Below are 18393 nucleotides of genomic sequence, written 5' to 3' on the forward strand. Positions count from 1 at the left end.
GGTATTTAGTCATCCAAGCCAACTTGTTATAGTCAGTTACACCAAGTCTGGGATCGTTTTTTAACCCAAGTAGTCATTCTAAACATAGTTGCTGTCATGTTTGAAGCAGAATGCTGCTCTGAAGGACTGTGATTTAGAATCTGAGAACTAAAATTGGGTCCACATTTCATACTCTTATTGGGACCATGCAAATATTGGCCCTATAGAAGCTGAGGCAGTGACTTAAAAAGAGAACCTGCTTTGTCGGGATCTTTAGTAATACTTCACCATCTGACCAGAGCCTTTAGAAGTCTGTGTGGTGGCTTTAGTGACCCCCCTAACATGAGCTGGGAGTGACCCATGGCCCCACTCAAAGTAGTTGCCCTACAGGCCAGAATTTTGATGAAAGAGCCAGTGTCTGGACCAGCAAGGGGCACACATGCTCTGTCTACAGGATTAACTCTTTGGGATCACTAACAATACAAACCAGTAAGCTTTTGTCCTGAGGGCTGCTGGCACCGAGATCTGAAAATGAAATGAAGTACGACAAGTATGCTGTTTTCCTTTTAATAGGACCTTGTTACTAGGAAGATATCAAAACATAATTGCTTTTACATTTAGTTTTTTAAATGATCGAGAGTCTCCCACACTTCTTCCTTATCACTCTAGATTTCCAGTTCCTCATATCCTTTAAATACTTTGGAACATAAGAAATGTGTATTTTCCTCTTGGTGAAACCAAGTATTTTCTGTAGCTGTCTTATCTTGCTGTTTAGATTGCCCTTATGTTTACTCCCCCAAATGTCTCTCTGCACTATATTTAGGTAGACGGCAATGTGATATTATGTCTCCAGATTTGGTCTGTATTGTCATGGCTTCAACAGGCTGTTACAATTAAAAAATTGAGACCAGAGACTAATGAAAATATGCTTGACTTTCCCCAGGTGTGACTGAGGTTTAGCCATTTTTTTTTTTTCCTTAATACTACCATGTATGTCTAAAGAATATGGTGGTACAGTGGTGACAGTAAAATCATAAAATTGTCTTTCCTAGTGGAGAAACTTATATGCAAAACTTGAATTTTCTGTAAATTGTTGCTTCTGTCTAGAAGAGATAGTTACACAATATTAATTGGGAAGTCTTTTCTTCCATAACATACAGTTCATACGTCTTTTAGTTATTGCATTCTTAGGGTGGCACATTCTTTAGATAGTAAGTCAAAAGGTATAACTCATATTAAGCATTTTATTATTATTTGTGCTACTAATCTAAGTAAAAACTTGTTAATGCTGTTAGTATCATTCATCAGAGCTGAAACTGGCTAAGTCAATCTCCATGGGTCCTCAAGTCATTAAAAATTTTGTTTTTCAAGGTCATTATCCCTTCTTAATTGGCCTCATCTTAATTTTTATTTATAGTTACAGATCAGTGGAAGAAACGAGATTTATTTTCAATATTCAGTAGTTCATGTGTGGTCTAAATATTTTCTTGTTATCAGATTCTTCTTTAGGGAGTTATTTATGTAGTTTCTTTCTTGGAAAAATACATTTTTTTAAACTTGCCATCATTCAGTGCATAGATAGCCAGATGGCCTCAGCCAACTTGAGCTCACGGAAGAAATAGTTTTTCTTGCAACTAAAACTGTCCGGCAGTGGGAAAAACTGCCTCATGTTATCATGTCACTAGAAATATTCAAATAGGCTACATATTTTCTAAAGGAAAATGATAAAAGAAATGGATTATTGCACTAAATAGAATTGAGTAGGTTACCTCATTTAAGGAGACTATAGAAAGGTAGACAGATCTGTTTATATAATCTCAGCTTTTTTTTCTGAGCATTGCTCTTAAATTGTTGATTTTCTGCAACCTGCCATTCCTTTGAGTTATCTTGACCAAACAGTGTTAGCCTTTTATTCTGTAGGGGAAAATCTATTACCAATTATTTGTTTTCAGTCAAATTTATTTATTTATTTATTTGGAGACTGAGTCTCACTCTGTCACCCAGGCTGGAGTGCAGTGGCATGATCTCTGCTCACTGCAACCTCTGCCTTCTGAATTCAAGCGATTCTCATGTCTCAGCCTCTTGAGTAGCTGGGACTACAGGCCTACACCACCACGGCAGGCTAATTTTTGTATTTTTAGTAGACGGAGTCTCGAACTCCTGACCCCAGGTTATCCACCCACCTCTGCTTCCCAACGTGCTGGAATTAAAGGCATGAGCCACCACACCTGGCCTGTTTTAAGTCTAATTTTAACTGTCAAAATGAACTTATACTTGGATCATGATGATAGTAAGAAACTATTCTAAGATGATAAATCTGATAATTGTTTAAAAATACCACTAGCGGCTGGACATGGTGACTGATGCCTGTAATCCCAGCACTTTGGGAGGCCAGTGTGGGAGGACTGCTTCAGCCCAGGAGTTTGAAAGTAGCCTGGGCAACATAGTGAGATCCTGTCTCTACAGAGAGTAAAAAATCAGCCGGACATGGTACCACACGCCTGGGAGGCTGAGGTGGGAGGATTGCTTGAGCCCAGGACATGGAGGCTTCAGTGAGCTGCACTCTAGCCTGGACAACAGAATGAGACCCTGTCATATTTATTTATTTATATATATACATATATAAAAAATATATATGTATATATCTCTCACCAGTGAGGAAGTCATTTTTTTTTTTTTAAATCAACCCAGTAGTAGTAGAGATGCTGTAGATAATAGGTTAAACTTTTGTAAAACATTCTGTTAGACATCATTTCTGTGTGAAAGAGTAAACTGCCTATATAAATTGTGAAGTACATATTTATATTTTACCCAATGTGATTTTATGGTAAATGAAACACTGAGCTGCACGGGGCTTCAGAAATCATCTGAAGTCCATTTCCTTTAAGAGAAAAAAGTATATGGTGGTCCTTGCTCTGGTCTGCCATCTGTTCTTGGCAAACGTGTCATAGAGCGGGATGACTCTGTAAATAGCGTGTGTGTCCCTAGCAATAGGAAGTCATTTCTAGTGGCCCTCTTGTGAAAGGATCCAAAGTATGGATCGAATCAAAGTGGGCTTAACAGGGAGACTCCGCCCCACACTCGGAGGTGGGTGTGTCTGCCCCTCCTTCCCCAAACAGACGCCCAGCCGGAGGTGTCACCTGCATCCCTCCTGTGCCCTCACCTCCAACCCACTGTGTGTGTCTGACCCAGTGTGTGCCTCACATAGAGGCCAGTGTGTCTTTAGGCCTCTGTACGGCAGTGACTTCACATCTCCATGACTTATTTTCCTTATAAAGCAGAGCTATACCTGTGCTCAGGGAAGACTAGCATGCAGAGGCTCCCGCTGTGATGATGCCAGTGAATGCCAGTGGCAGGCAGGGCTGTTCTGTAGGTGCCCTGGCGCTGATGCCATGGACTCCACCCTGGCCTTCCCCCACATCACCAGCCAGCCCAGCTCCCCACTTTCCCAGGCTTTCCCTCAATCCTTTTGAATTGCAGCAGTTGTTAGAACTCTCCTTCAGGGCCTCTGCAAGCCCAGGCACCCAGTGACATTTGCGAAGGGAAGATGAATACTTGTGTTCCCAGAAGAATTTCAGTTCTCATATTAGGTGACATGAGCAGAGAGGTTTGGTTTTTATGACCTGGTACTCTGAGCTGGCCAGCTGAGACTTAACACACTAGCCCTCTAGTGGTGCTACTCTTGTTTCAGAAGGAAACAGCTTGTGCTGTTTCTGAACACCATCCAACTGGATCACAGCCCCAGAGAATGCACTGCTCCACATTGGAGAGTTCTGGTCAGAGTAGCACAGTCTCTGAGTCCTCCTTCTGGAGTCCCTCTGGTCCCATTTGAATTGAGGCCCCATGATTTTTATTTGGTTCTTTCTAAAATAACTGATGAGTTAACTGAAAGTGAACATCCATATTTTCTTGTGTATTGTGTTATGTCCTTCCCAGTGCATGCAGATACACACACCCCCTCATACTCCCACATACACACAGTCTCTCACATAGACACTCTTGGAATCTCATGTGATTTTAAGTAGTAAACACATTCCATGGTTGGGAGGGGAAAGAATAAACCAGTCTCATCAAGGACCAAATTGTAAAACAAAATTTGTTCTTTTCTCTGTATGATGAAGTGCTAATTTTGCTCTGATTAACTTTAATAGAACTTTGTCAAGGAAAGAAGAGACTAAGACACTTAGTGTGTAGTGCTTTCCTGCTCCCCTCCCCTTTGCTTTTTGTGTTTCTCTCTGATTTTCCTCTTCTGATCACTGCAGTCGGTTATGGGGTTGGAGTGCCGACGGGTTAGCGAAGCACCCACCTCCCTTTTCTCAGCCTAACTCCATCCCCACCGCTCCCTCCCACAAGGCTCTCAGGCGCTCTTACTCTCCCAGGTAACAAGCTACCTGTCAAACTTGTCTGAGGTGTCACAATATTATTGCGTTTCCAAGGTCGTCTCAGGTCTTTGGGAAAGCCTCTAAGCTGCCTCCAGTGTGGTCCCTTTCTTGGTGTCACATAGCAGGAGTAGAGCCTTGGTGAGAAGTGTGAGCAGGTGTGTGATCTTTGCCAAATCTCACAAGTACGGTTCCTGCTGTGTCACAGGGACAGATGACCCTTTATAACCTGATCAGATTCATCACCGCCCACTATTGTGGGCCTTTCTGTACATGGTAGTGCTCAGCCCCCAGAAAGAGCTCAGGAAATGCTGTGAGGTCAGCGTGGGCAATAGTGGGAGCAGTTTCCTTAGCATGTGTCTAAAGTGCAGAAGGCATTCCCCTGAGAAGCCAGGAGACCTACTCTTTCCCAAACCACACCTCTCACTCTCAGCCATGCTATTGACTATATATAACTGATTTCTTTCCTAATATACTGTCATATGAGGGTAGTCTGAGCACACACATCCAGAAAGGAATCCCCACGAGGCAGGATAACTGTTTTAGCTCACTAAGGATGCCCTGCCTCTAAGAAGGAGAACTGTCAGTCACCTCATGCACCCCCACAGTTGATGCCGAGTGCAGCATCATGGACACTGGTTATGCAACAGTTATTTATGAGTCTGGAAGACGGGGTGGGCTTCCCTCAGATGCTGACAGATGGTAAATCTGTGGTGCAAAGAAGGGTCCACATAGTACTGCAGATGTCTATTTCAGGGTCTCTTGGGGATGCTTTTTATAAGGTCCAAAGATCAGAGAATCTCTTCCCTAGAAACCTGTTAGAGCACCGGGCAGTCCAGCTGTCATTGTGCTTTGTGAGATGAGTTTCTACCCTCTATGATAGAGGGTGTGATAGGAAAAGGGTTAAAAAAAACAAAAAACAAACAAAAAAAACGGTCTGTTACTTTTGAAATGCTTCATAGATAGCTTTTGCACAGATTTGTATTCTGACTTTTGTGGAATACAAATAATCTACATAGTGAAGCCAAAAACAGTAAATGAAATATTTTAACAACACCTTCCTTTTGAAGCTCTTATACCTCTAAAAGTCATTTCTAAAGTGTACAGAGAACCCTGCAATGAATGTTTCTAGATACACAAGGTTAGGGCAAGCAGACGAGGAGACGGCTACTGTCTTTAATGTTAACAAAGCAGGTCACTCCTTTTTCTTTTTTTTAAGGTTAGCTGTGCCTCCAAGTGTAAGATCAGTTTGTTGACTATCTCCCAGTATGTTGACCCGTATGCCCTCATGGGCACTCAGCTTCACTGCCAGCCACACATCAGGATTATCCCACCAGAGCACATCCCATTCCTAGGATCATCTTTCACATATGTACACAATAATACGTGTTGACCTAACTCATTAAGATAGAATGCTTACTAAATGCTTACAACTTCTGTTGCCCATTGGAGGCAGGGATAGTTGACTAGAGACTTTTACATTTAGAAAACCTATCAGTTACATAAAACTAAGAGGGAATCTATATGCCTGTTTCTTTGCTCTGTGCCAAAATCCTGTTGATTCCATAACAAAGAATGACTATGCTTAATCTATACATTGTACCCTTTTCCTACAAAATGACAAAGAAGGCAGACTTCTCTCTCCAGTTTCTCTCTCTTGGAGACCTGACCCCATGCCCTCCTCCCTCCCCACGACATGAATCCTTCAGCGGGCAAGCCCAGGGCCGCATTCAGCTTCCATGTTGGGTGGCATGGCCTGACGTAAGCCTAACCTTAGGTCAGTGACTATTGACTGATTAAGGAATTCTCCCTAATCTAAAAAACCCTAAGAGAGCCCTTCTGGAGTCTAACCAGAGTATTTACAGGTGATCAGGGCCTGACCTCTAACCCAAGCATTATGTCCTGGGGTTGTCTCAGTGCTGAAACAAGACGGGCTGTGGGGCAGATGGCAGACTGAGGTTTCCCCAGTTCTCTTCTCAGTCCACTTCTGAGGCCGTCCTGCGGCTCCCTCATATACCGCTTGTGAGGACATAATATCTACCCTCCTTGATAATGGCTTTCATGGGAAATTCCTTTTTCCTTTAAGTGAGAACTTAACAGATACTGATTTGGAAAACTACAAATCAAGCCAAAGCATAAAAATAGCAAAGAAAGTAGCATGGTGCATTTCGTCCTAGAGCTAAGCAGTTATGCCTCTCACCTGCAGCTCACTGTTTTAGCTTCATACCAAGGAGATACTTCAAACCTCAGGCTAGTGCGTCTAAAAGAAGACACCTTCGATTGTTCTTAGTTCTGCAAATGGTGCTCCTAAATTGGGAGTTTGAGTTGGTTTATTAATTCAAAGTGAGAAGGAGGAAATTACCTGGCAGAATCCTTTATTTTCTTATTATAAAAAGAGGCTATTGTAATAGTGAAGTGATGTGATCTGAAATGAAATATTTTTAGGAAAGTTCAGGTTAAGAATAATGAGATGAATTATCTGAAAGCTGACATTATCTGAAGCGACATATGGAAAATAATATTGTGACATCCCTTAAAAAACTTGAACGTTCCGCCAGACTTCCTCTTGTCCATCCCATCGTTCTTTCAGTTTTTTGGATTTTTTTCTTTTGCATGGGCTATGCTGTTATTTTTGGTTGTTGTGATTAAAAGTATTTTAAGGCATTTTTTTTTTTTTTTTTACATCTTGTATATATATTTTTTGTTTGAGTCATAATACTCAGTCTTTATATATAAAACATAGTGTACTGGCCAGATGTATAAATGCCTTGTCTGTACATGAGCTAGTATTGTGGTGTCCTCAGAAGGAGGAGGGGAGCCTCTGGCCCCTCGGTCATGCCTTCCTCACGTCTAAGGAGTGTTGCCTCTTTGACAGACAGCCTTGTGAACATAGAAGAGGTTGAGATCTTAAATTCTGTTCAAATTTTTTATTCTACCTCCTATCAGTTGAGACATGGAATTTCAACAGCATACCTGTTTAAGGTTCACATTTCTTTTTGGTTGATGCTCAAGTCAATCTTCGAGTTGAAATTTTTTTGTTGTTGTTGTTTGTTTGGTTTTTTTGTGAACGCTCCGAATACAATTGGGTTATGTATTTTCTTTCATTCATCAGGAAAAGTGGGTTTTATCTGGGCCATATTTGCAATTCTAGACAAATAGCTCCCATCTTTGAGACTGTGGTCAGCTCTTGGGCTCTAGAACTTACCAGCCCTAGAAAACACTTGGATCATTGCAACATCAAGCCAGTAGAGATCTGGCCACTCCAAGTGAGAGCTCTCCAAATCTTACCTTGCTCATCTGCCCAAACCTTTTTTTTTTTTTTTTTTAAGGGCAGAGTAATTAAGGAAGAGTACTTAGTAAATATTCATCATTTTTACATTACAGGAAACTCACTTTGGGGGAATGTATAGGATTGGTCGTGTAGGAAGGATACTTAGTTTCTTCAGTTACTACTCTCTTGAAGAACAGGAAGATTGCTTTTCTTTAGTCCTTAAACAGTGTTGCATGCTTACTTACATACAGCCAAGGATTCTTTGCATGTCCCTAGCAATCCTCAGTATAGCTCAGGACTATTTTAAAAATTAAATTAGGTGAATTCATCTGATCTTTTCTTGAAACAAGTGACATTTAAACTAAGATTTTTTTTTTTTTTTTAACTTGCCCTTGGTTGACTGTTGCTTCATGTTTTGTTTGCTTTATGCTGGTATATCCATCCCATGCTTTTAAAACTTTTATATTCTCAGGATGGTTTTTGTTCTCAGGATTCTCCCTGTTTCAGTGCACTTTCCAGACATCTACAGGGCACTTGTTGACAAACTATGGTGCACCAAAAAGGATTGTTTGGCTTTTTTGCTTCATGTTTTGCTATGCCCAATGTCTATAAAGACAGCAGTCAATAACACTTTTCCATGAACAACAAAGATTTCTTGCTTTTATGAGGATTCTTAGATGTCCATCCAGGAATGTGACTTTTTATAAAATCTGCTTTGGTTGTAAAACTCCAAATAGAAGCATGTAGAAGAGTCAGGCTCCTGGGTGAGATGATGTGTGAGTTAGACTTTCTGGGCCCGTTTGTAGGGTGGATCTGACTTTGAGTCTAGGATTGTTTTGTTTTTTTTGTTTTTTTAATAGGGTTTTATTTGTTTTCTGGATTGGATACCTGGGAGTATAACCTTGTCTCGTGAGGTTATTTACTTTGCCGCTTTGAAATTTGCTAGTAGTACTAGCTTTATTTCCAACTGCCCATTCCTCTTAAGTTTGTACATTTGGGACCAGTAACAACCAAACTCCTTTTTTCCATCTTCAAAATGAGAAAGTTATTTTTCCACTTTCATTATCTCGTGCCTTCAGTCACCAGTGTCACTCTTTGAGTTCCTACATTCTCGTGGTTACTGTTGTTTCCCGCTGGGTTTTATTGAGTGCTGATGTAATGTGTTTGGCAGTTTTAACAAGGAAGATGTGTAATTGTCCGGTGGTGGTACTCTAACAAAATATGCCTCCTTTTCATTCCAAATCACCCGATAAACAAAACTATAAATATGTCTTATTCTTTAAATTATGGGAAGTAACTTATGCCCACCTCTCAGTTCCATGTATGTACCTCAGTTTAAGAAATAAATTATTTTTTATCTTTAGCATGCTGGACTATGATACAGAGAACCTGAACTCTGAAGAAATCTATAGTTCTTTACGTGGAGTTACAGAAGCCATTGAAAAGTTTAGTTTTCGAAGCCAAGAAGATCTGAATGAGCCCATTAAACGAGATGGCAAAAAGGAATGTGATATTGTAAGTATGCCTAGGCTAAAAGAGAACTCTGTATCAGTTAAATGACAGATAATGAGACTTCTGAACACTGAACATCATGATTACTGAGCTTCATCATTATTTTTTTCCTGTAGTTAAAATAATGTTTTCCTTTTCGTTTTAGTTGGCATGTAATAATTGTACACATTTATGAGCTACAAAGTGATATTTTGATACATGTGTAGAATGTATAATAATCAAGGTAATTAGTACATCCATCACCTCATTTATCATTCCTTTGTGTTGGGAACATTGAAAATTCTCTCTCCTAGTGTTTTGGAGGTACACAATAAACTGTTGTTAACTGTATTTACCCTACAGTACTATACAGCAGCAGTCCCCAACCTTTTTGGCACCAGGAACTGGTTTTGTGGAAGATAATTTTTCCACAGACTGGGCCACATGTTGGGAGGATGGTTTGGGGATGATTCAAGCACGTTACATTTATTGTGTACTTTATTTCTGTTATTACTATATTGTAATATATAATGAAATAATTATACAACTCATTATGTTGTAGAATCAGTGGGAGCCCTGAGCTTGTTTTCCTGCAACTAGATGGCCCTATCTGGGGGTGATGGGAGACAGTGACAGATCATCAAGCATTAGACTCTCATAAGGAGCACGCAATCTAGATCCCTCGCATGTGCAGTTCACAACAGAGTTGACGCTCCTATGAGAATTTAATGCTGCCACTGATCTGACAGGAGGCAGAGCTCAGGCAGTAATGTGAGCAATGCAGGGTGGCTGTAAATAAGATGAAGCTTCACTCATTTGCCCACTGCTCACCTGCTGTGCTGCCCAGTTCCTAACAGGCCACAGACCAATACCAGTCTATGGCAAGGGGGCTAGGGACTCCTGCTATAGAGGATTAGAACTTATTCCTCTTACCTAGCTGTAGTTTTGTAGCTATTAACCAGCCTCTTTCCCCCCCCCACCCCCACCTTTCCCAGCCTCTAGTAACCACAGTTCTACTCTCTACTTCTATGAGCTCAACTCTTATTAGTTCCCAGAAATGAGTGAGAATATATGATTTTGGTCTTAATGTACCTGACTTTTTTCACTTAACATAATGTCCTCCAGTTCATGCATGTTGCTGTGAATGATAGGCTTTCATTTCTTTTTATGGCTGAATAGTATTCCATTGTGTATATATGTCATATTTTCTTTATGCATTCATTTGTTGAGGGACACTTAGGTTGATTCTGTATCTTGGCTGTTGTGAATAGTGCTGTAACAAACATGAGGGTGTAGGCTTCTCTTTGATATACTGATTTCCTTTTCTTCGGATGAATTCCCAGTAGTGGAATTGTTGGTTGTACGGTAGTTCCATTTTTAGGTTTTTGAAAAACCGCTGTTCTGTTTTCTATAATGGCTATACTAATATACATTCTCACCGATGGTATATAAGAACTTCATTTTCTCCACATCCTCACCTTTGTTATTTTTTGTCTTTTTGATAATAACCATAAAATAGTAGTAAGAGGCCCAAGGTAATTAATTTTACAAAATTTCAATTTCAAAAGAGTAGCCCTCAGCTATCTTTTCAAGGAATGTTAAGTGCCTTTTTTCTCAGTTTGCTTTTGTTTATTCTGGACATAGTTATGTTTCATGATGTAATAAAAATAGTGAGCCTGAACCAGACACCACCATGGCTTTCTGAGAGCTCCAGTCTCATGGGAGAGGCAGACAGATAAGCACAAGATCCTGGTGCAGTGAGTATGGCCACTGCTCAGCATCCAGGAGACCCGTGGCTAGTTGTGGTACCTAGGGAGGATGTTGTATTAGTCGGTTCTCACACTGCTATAAAGAACTATCAGAGGCCGGGTGCGGTGGCTCACACCTGTAATCCCAGCACTTTGGGAGGCTGAGGCAGGCAGATCACAAGGTCAGGAGATTGAGGCCATCCTGGCCAACATGGTGAAACCCCGTCTCTACTAAAAATACAAAAATTAGCTGGGCTTGGTGGCGCACAGCTGTAGTCCCAGCTACTCAGGAGGCTGAGGCAGGAGAATCACTTGAACCCGGGAGGCGGAGGTTGCAGTGAGCCGAGATCACGCCACTGCACTCCAGCCTGGCAACAGAGTGGACTCTGTCTCAAAAAAAAAGAAAACTACCAGAAACTAGGTAATTTATAAAGAAAAGAGGTTTAATTGACTCACAGTTCCACAGGTTATACAGGAGTTGTGGCTGGGAAGGCCCCCGGAAACTTACAGTCATGGTATAAGGGGAAGCAAGCATGTCTTCACATGGTGACAGGAGAGAGACAGTGAAGAGAGAAGTGCTGTACAGTTTTAAACAACCAGATCTGGTGAGAACTCACTATCATAAGAACAGCAAGGGGGAAGTCCACCCCCATGATCCAGTCACCTCCCACCAGGTCCCTCCCCCAACACTGGAAATTACAGTTTGACATGAGATATGGGTGGGGACACAGAGCTAAACCATATCATTCTACCCCTTGCCCCTCCCAGATCTCACGACCTCACATTTCAAAACACAGTCATGCCTTCCCAACAGTCCTCCAAAGTCTTAACTCATTCCCCCATTAACTCAAAAGTCCAAGTCCAAAGTCTAATCTGAGACAAAGCAAGTCCCTTCCAACTATGAACCTGTAAAATAAAAAACAAATTAGTGACTTCCAAGATACAATGGAGCTACAGGCATTAGGTAAATGCTCCCATTCCAAAAGGGAGAAATTGGCCAAAACAAAGGGACTACAGGCCCCATGCAAGTCTGAAACCCAGAAGGGCAGTCATTAAATCTTAAAGCTCCAGAATAATCTCCTTTGACTACATGTCTCACATCCAGGACACACTGATGCAAGGGGTAGGCTCCCAAGGCCTTGGGCAGCTCCACCCTTGTGGCTCTGCAAGGTACAGCCCCTACAGCTGCTTTCATGGGCTGATGTTGAGAGCTGTTGGTGGATCTACCATTCTGGGATCTGGAGAACTGTGGCCCTCTTCTCACTGCTCCACTAGGCAGTGTCCCAGTGGGGACTCTGTGTGGGGGCTCCAACCCCACATTTCTCCTCTGCACTCCCCTAGTAGAGGTTCTCCATGAGGGTTCTGCTCCTGCAGCAGACATTTGCCTGGACATCCAGGCATTTCCATACATTTTCTAAAATCGAGGTGGAGGCTCCCAAACCTCATTTCTTACCTTCTGCATACCCACAGGCCCAACACCACATGGAAGCCACCAAGGCTTGGGGTTTACACCCTCTGAAACAACAGCCCAACCTGTACTTTGGCCCCTTTCAGCCATAGCTGGGGCTGGAGCAGTTGGGATGCAGAGCACCATGTACCAAGGCTGCACAAAGCAGCAAGGCCCTGGGCCTGGCCCACAAAACCATTTTTCCCTCTTAGGTGTCCAGGTCTGTGGTGGGAGGGACTGCCATGAAGGTCTCTGAAATGTCCTGAAGACGTTTACTCCATTGTCTTGGCTATTCACATTTGGCTTTTAATTACTTATGCAAATTTCTGCAGCCTTGAATTTTTTCCCAAAAATGAGTTTTTCTTTTCTGCTGCCCGGTTGGGCTGCAAATTTTCCAAACTTTTACCCTCTGCTTCCTTTTTAAATAGAGGTTCTAGTTTCAGGTCATTTTTTTGTTTGTGCAAATGAGCAGAGGCTTTTAGAAGCAGCCAGGCCACATCTTGAACACTTTGCTGCTTAGAAATTTCTTCCACCAGGTACCCTAAATCATCTCTCTCAACTTCAAAGTTCCACAGATCTCTAGAGCAGGGGCACAGTGCTGCCAGTCTCTTTGCTAAAGCATATCAAGAGTGACCTTTACTCCAGTTCGTTATCTTCATCTGTGACCACCTCAGCCTGGACTTCACTATCCATATCACTATTAGCATTTTGGTCACAACCATTCAGCAAGTCTCTAGGAAGTTTCAAACTTTTCTTTCATTTTCCTGTCTTCTTCTGATCCCTCCAAATTGTTTCAACCTCTGCCCATTACCCAGCTCCAAAGTTGCTTCCACATTTTCAGGCATCTTTATTGTAATACCCCAGTTCTGGTACCAATTTTTCTATATTAGTTCTTACACTGCTATAAAGAACTACCTAACACTGGGTAATTTATAAAGAAAAGAGGTTTAATTCACTCACAGTTCTACAGACTATACTGGAGGCATGGCTGGGGAGGCCTCAGGAAACTTACAGTCATGGCAGAAAGGCAAAGGAGAAGCAGGTAGGTCTTCACATGGTGGCAGGAGAGAGAGAGCAAAGGAGGAAGTGCTACACACTTCTAAACAGCGAGGTCTTATGAGAATTCACTCACTGTCATGAGAACAGCAAGGGGGAATTCCGTCCCCATGATCCAATTATCTCCCACCAGGTTCCTTATCGAATATTGGAAATTGCAGTTTGACATAAGATTTGGGTGGGAACACAGAGCCAAACCATATGAGCTGTGCAAAAGAGAGGATGTCGTCACCTCTGAACTGAAGCCTGGAGGTCCAGAGGAGTTTGTCAGGTTGAGTAGGAGGGTTGTAGTCAGAGGAGGGCCTGTTCGAAGACTAAGACATGGCCGTGGGCATGGTGTGATTTCCTGTTTGAAGTGGATGAAGTGGAGAAGACTGGACATGAGGAGTGGTTGGGGAGATTCAGAGCAGAGCTGCAGAGGCCAGCTCAGTAAGGATGTGCTCACTGGGGTATTCCCAACCAATGCTCTGACTTTACCCTGGTGATATTAGAGTCATTGAAGGATCTTTAAGCAGCGAAGTGGCATAGTCATACTTATATTTTAGACAGGCTACTGTTAACTTTGGAATGGAGAATAATTCAGGAGGAAGTGGGGTTGAATAGGGCATGAGCAGAAACAAGAATCAGAAGTCTTCTGGGGCTATTGAGCAAATGCTAGTGCAATTCAGTGAAATATTACTCTAGAAGGAGATGCTGTCTTTGAAATACAATGAATGCTCTTTTGAATACATGCAAATTGCAGAAATTGTGGAATATCGAAGCAAATATATCCATCAGGACTTTGGATATACCAGTCTGTTTCAGCCAGTGATTCAGGCTGAAGTTCGATATTTGAGAGAGATTGATTAGTTGCTTGAACATAACTGAAGAAAAGTGAGTAAGTGAAATCACCAGGTAAAGGATAAGGACAGAATCCTAAGGAGCATCAGCACTAAGGGAAGGACAGAAGCTAGAGCTGACAGGAGGGAGACCAGGAGAGGGTAGTGGCATAGAAGATAAGGGAGACTATTTCAGGAAGGACATTCTAGCCAAAGGGGCCATGCTGCAAAGAGATAACGGGTCACATATGAAATGAAAGGGCACCATTGGATTATTTGTTTATTATCCACGTTAAATGTTCTATTTTAACCTAAAAGATATAAAATACACATTTACTTGCCAACGTTTTGATGTAAAGTTAAGACCTTTCCTTTGAGAATGGACTCACTGGACTTCCATGTTTTTTCTTCTTAAATAAACTTTACATGTAATTACAGTCTGCAATATCCAAATTTAGTTTCTTCCAGGAGTACATTGGCTCTTGTGAGCATAGTTGAGTGCAGGGTTGAGAATGGAAACCAGATCACAGTGGATGAAGACGTTGAGGAACAAACTGGAGAGAAATGAGGATCACGGGGCATTTCAGATGGGAAAGATCTCTCCCAGCAGGGCCGGTGGAGAGAAGCACCTTGCCTACACAGCGGAGGGGAGCAGATGATTGGATGCGGATCCTTCGGGATGTGGGGATCTGAGGTTAGGACCCAGGTGGAATGACTGGTCTTAGCTAGGGAGGAGGGCAGCTTTAGGGGCTTGAAGCAGGAAGTAGAGCGTCTTCCCACTGCTGGTTTCCCAGGGCAGTGGAAGGAGGCCTGCTTTGAAGCGGGGGACTTGTTGTGAGGAGTGTGAGGAATGGAGCAATCTGACTAGGGAAACAGAACTCCTACCAAGAACAGTAGAAAAGGTGGATGCATGAGGGGTTACTTTTTCCAGTTACGGTGGCTCATGCCTGCAATCCCAGCACTTTTGAGAGGCCGAGGCGGGTGGATCACCTGAGGTCAGGAGTTCAAGACCATCCTGACCAACGTGGTGAAACCCCATCTCTACTAAATACAAAAAATTAGCCAGTCGTGGTGGCACATGCCTGTAATCCCAGCTCCTTGGGAGGCTGAGGCAGGGCATTGCTTGAACCTAGAAGGCGGAGGTTGCAGTGAGCCAAGATTGCACCATTTGCACTCCAGCCTGAGCAATAAGAGCGAAACTCTGTCTCAAAAAAAAAAAAAGAAAGAAAATCGAAGAATGAAGGAGCTTCAAAATTGACTTAGCCACCACTTACCATATTTTTAGCTAAAACATTGAGGTGAATATAAAACTGTGTTAAATGTGAAAGATTCAGGAGCCAGTACATCTCCTCTTAAGCCTAACAAGGAAACCAAATCTAGGGAGACAAGCCATAGGATGAATGTCAGATGCAGTAGGAGGGTGGTGCACACAGCAAAAATGAAGACATTCAACATAGGGAGAAAGCCCATCCTTATGGTCACTTACAGAAATACAGCAGACTTATATCAAGGTTCCCTTCTGCTCTGCTTTAATAGAAATTATAACATTTAATACTAGAAAGAGTATAAGGATCTAGTGTAATGTTGGTGCGATGGGAAATTGATACAATGTTTTGGAACTCAGCAAAATTATATTTAGCAAAAGTGATTTGCATATTCTTTACCCAGTATGGTTAGTCTACACTAAAGAAAGAACTCAACAGAAGAAAAAAATATATATGTCATTTCCATAAGGTAGCTTATTTCAGCATTATCTACAGTAGCAAAAATATTAAAGGGGAACATCTGAGTAAATCTTTTTAAAACCCAAGTAGAGGTAGTGGTGTGATTAAACATAGTGGTTACAAAAACTTCATCCACGTGGGAAATGCTTGCACTGTAAGGAAAAAAAAACAGAAGGCAGCGTGCACACAGGATTCCTGCTGCGCAAAGCCTGCGTGGAGACACACACTGAGGTAGTAAGGTTTTGTTGTTAACAGTGATTAGAATTGGCAGTTGAGCTTTATTTTTAAAATGTCTGAAGTTTTTAAAACCTTTCTCTTTTTTTGTTGTTTTTTTTAAACCTCCTGTTCAATGGCTTACCTTTTTCTTTTATAAATAATTTTTCATTATAATAGTAGTATTTTTAGAAGACTTATAAAAAGAAGCAATTAAAACCATCCGTGAATTTTCTTCCACCCAGAGAAAACCTCTGTTAAGATTTGATTTATACCTTTTTAGTCTTAATTTGTTTCTGTCTATGCATATATTATGAATTCTTTTTACATCTTAATTAATATAAAATTTTGTTTGTGGGTGTTAAAAACCAAATGCATCCTAGCACCTCCACTAGATTCAAGTCCAAAAGAATTGAAAGCAGGGACCTGAACAGATATTTGTGCACCATTGTGTCGTAGCAGCATTATTCACAAGAGCCAAAAGGCGGAAGCAACCCAAGTGCCCATCAGCAGATGAACAGATAAACAGAATGTGGTATATACACACAGTGGGATGTGCTCAGCAATTCCACTTACCTGAGGTACCTAGCATAGGCAACCTCCGAGAGACAGAGTAAAATAAAGTTTATCAGGGATTGTGGGGAAGGGAGAGGGATGAGGATGCAGGGTTTTTGTTGGGGATGATGAGAAAGTTTTGGGTATACATAGTGGTGATGGTTACATATCATAAATGTATTTAATGACACTGAATTATATACTTAGGAATGATTAAAATGATATGTTACATCTACTTTTCTTTTACAACCAGAAAAAAGTGTAAATGCATTAGCACAAGTTGAGAGAAATGTATCCTGTCATCGCACAAGTAAAAATTTTGCCATACGTGTCACCGACGTGTTCTGGCTGCCTGGAATGTTTCCACCGTTGTTGGATAGTCAGATGTCTGGGATGAGGAAAACAGTCTGGCCCCGTTGCCAGCACCAGCCCACACCCGCTGGGCTACACTGCCACCTGCAAAGGGGCTAGACCAGTGGTGTGCCCCATATGAGAGGACCCTAAGAGTAAAAGTGATTTGTTCTTGTCAATACCATGGCAAGGGGCCAGTCAGAAGGCCAGCGGTTGAATTTGTTGAAGACAACATTCAGAATATACTAGCAAAGAAAAACAAAATTCGGAAGATACTAAAGACCTGTTCTTTGACCCAGCATAACAACTCTGAGTCAGAAATATCTAAAAGAAGGATGATATGCCTAGGAGGTGCTGAGTTCTCTGTCACAGGAGGTTGTGACACATTGAGGCCCAGCACTAGGCAGGAATACATAGAGTACAAGGAATTAATTTGGGGATGGATGACACCCATTAGACTTAATGATGGCGGTTGGAAGAGCTTCTGTCTGTGGATGTGGGCAGGGCCGCAGTGCGAATCCCCCATTGCTGATCTGGTCCTTGAGAGCAGGGGTGTGAGTGGACAGCCTTTCCTTCTCAAGGAAAGGCTTCTGAGCCTTTCATCCCTCAGGAAACGTCTTGGTAAAGTGAATCACCAAATTACAAAGGAAAGGAGATTTGAAGTGTAAAGACTAGATGCAAATGCAGGCATATTGTTCCTTTTATGGTAGTTTATGGATTTGGTATTTTTACACTGCAATACTAATAGCTGTCCTTTTGTCACTGGCCATACATATTTCAAGTGAAAATCTCTGGCCCTCTTAATGTTTCTGAACATTCAAAGGAAATGTCCATTACAAGTCCCAGAAGGGAACTGACAGTGTGCTGTGCTCCAGGTGTCCCGCGATGGGGGTGCTGCCTCCCCTGCCACCAGCGAGGTAGAAGGAGGCCGGACAGCTCTGGATAACAAGACCTCGCTACTCAACACCCAGCCTCCGCGCGCCTTCCCGGGACCGCGGGCACGAGACTACAACCCGTACCCCTACTCAGATGCCATCAACACCTATGACAAGACTGCCCTGAAAGAGGCTGTGTTCGATGATGACATGGAGCAGCTTCGAGATGGTTGGTGTCTCTTTGCTTAACTGTCCCCACCCAGAAGTGCTTCCCTTGTGCTCCCTCCTGTCTGGCCAGTACCAGGCCCACTGGTCAGATGTAAATGGAGACGCTGGGTCTGTTCTTTCTGCTTAGTCATTTGTTCAGGCACTACTTACTGAATCCCTACTGTGTGCTTAGGCACGGGGAACACGGCAGTGAACAGAAGCACAAGTGGCAGGGCAGTGAGGAAATAAACAGTCACACATGATATGAAGTAGCCACTG

At 42.2% G+C, this 18393-nt stretch overlaps 1 protein-coding gene across 40 annotated transcripts in view; it reads left to right on the plus strand.

The window, feature by feature from the left end:
• Window positions 1-18393, plus strand: part of CLASP1 (cytoplasmic linker associated protein 1) — a 307430-nt gene that overhangs the window by 259766 nt on the left and 29271 nt on the right. For all 40 annotated transcript variants that reach the window (XM_021923495.2, XM_009185059.3, XM_021923484.2 and 37 more), the window contains 2 exons: window positions 8994-9144; window positions 17908-18136. In XM_021923495.2, the coding sequence (XP_021779187.1) occupies window positions 8994-9144; window positions 17908-18136 (380 nt within the window). The remainder of the gene's footprint in view (window positions 1-8993; window positions 9145-17907; window positions 18137-18393) is intronic.

Source organism: Papio anubis, chromosome 10 (assembly GCF_008728515.1).
Source record: "Papio anubis isolate 15944 chromosome 10, Panubis1.0, whole genome shotgun sequence".
Lineage (NCBI taxonomy): Eukaryota > Metazoa > Chordata > Mammalia > Primates > Cercopithecidae > Papio > Papio anubis.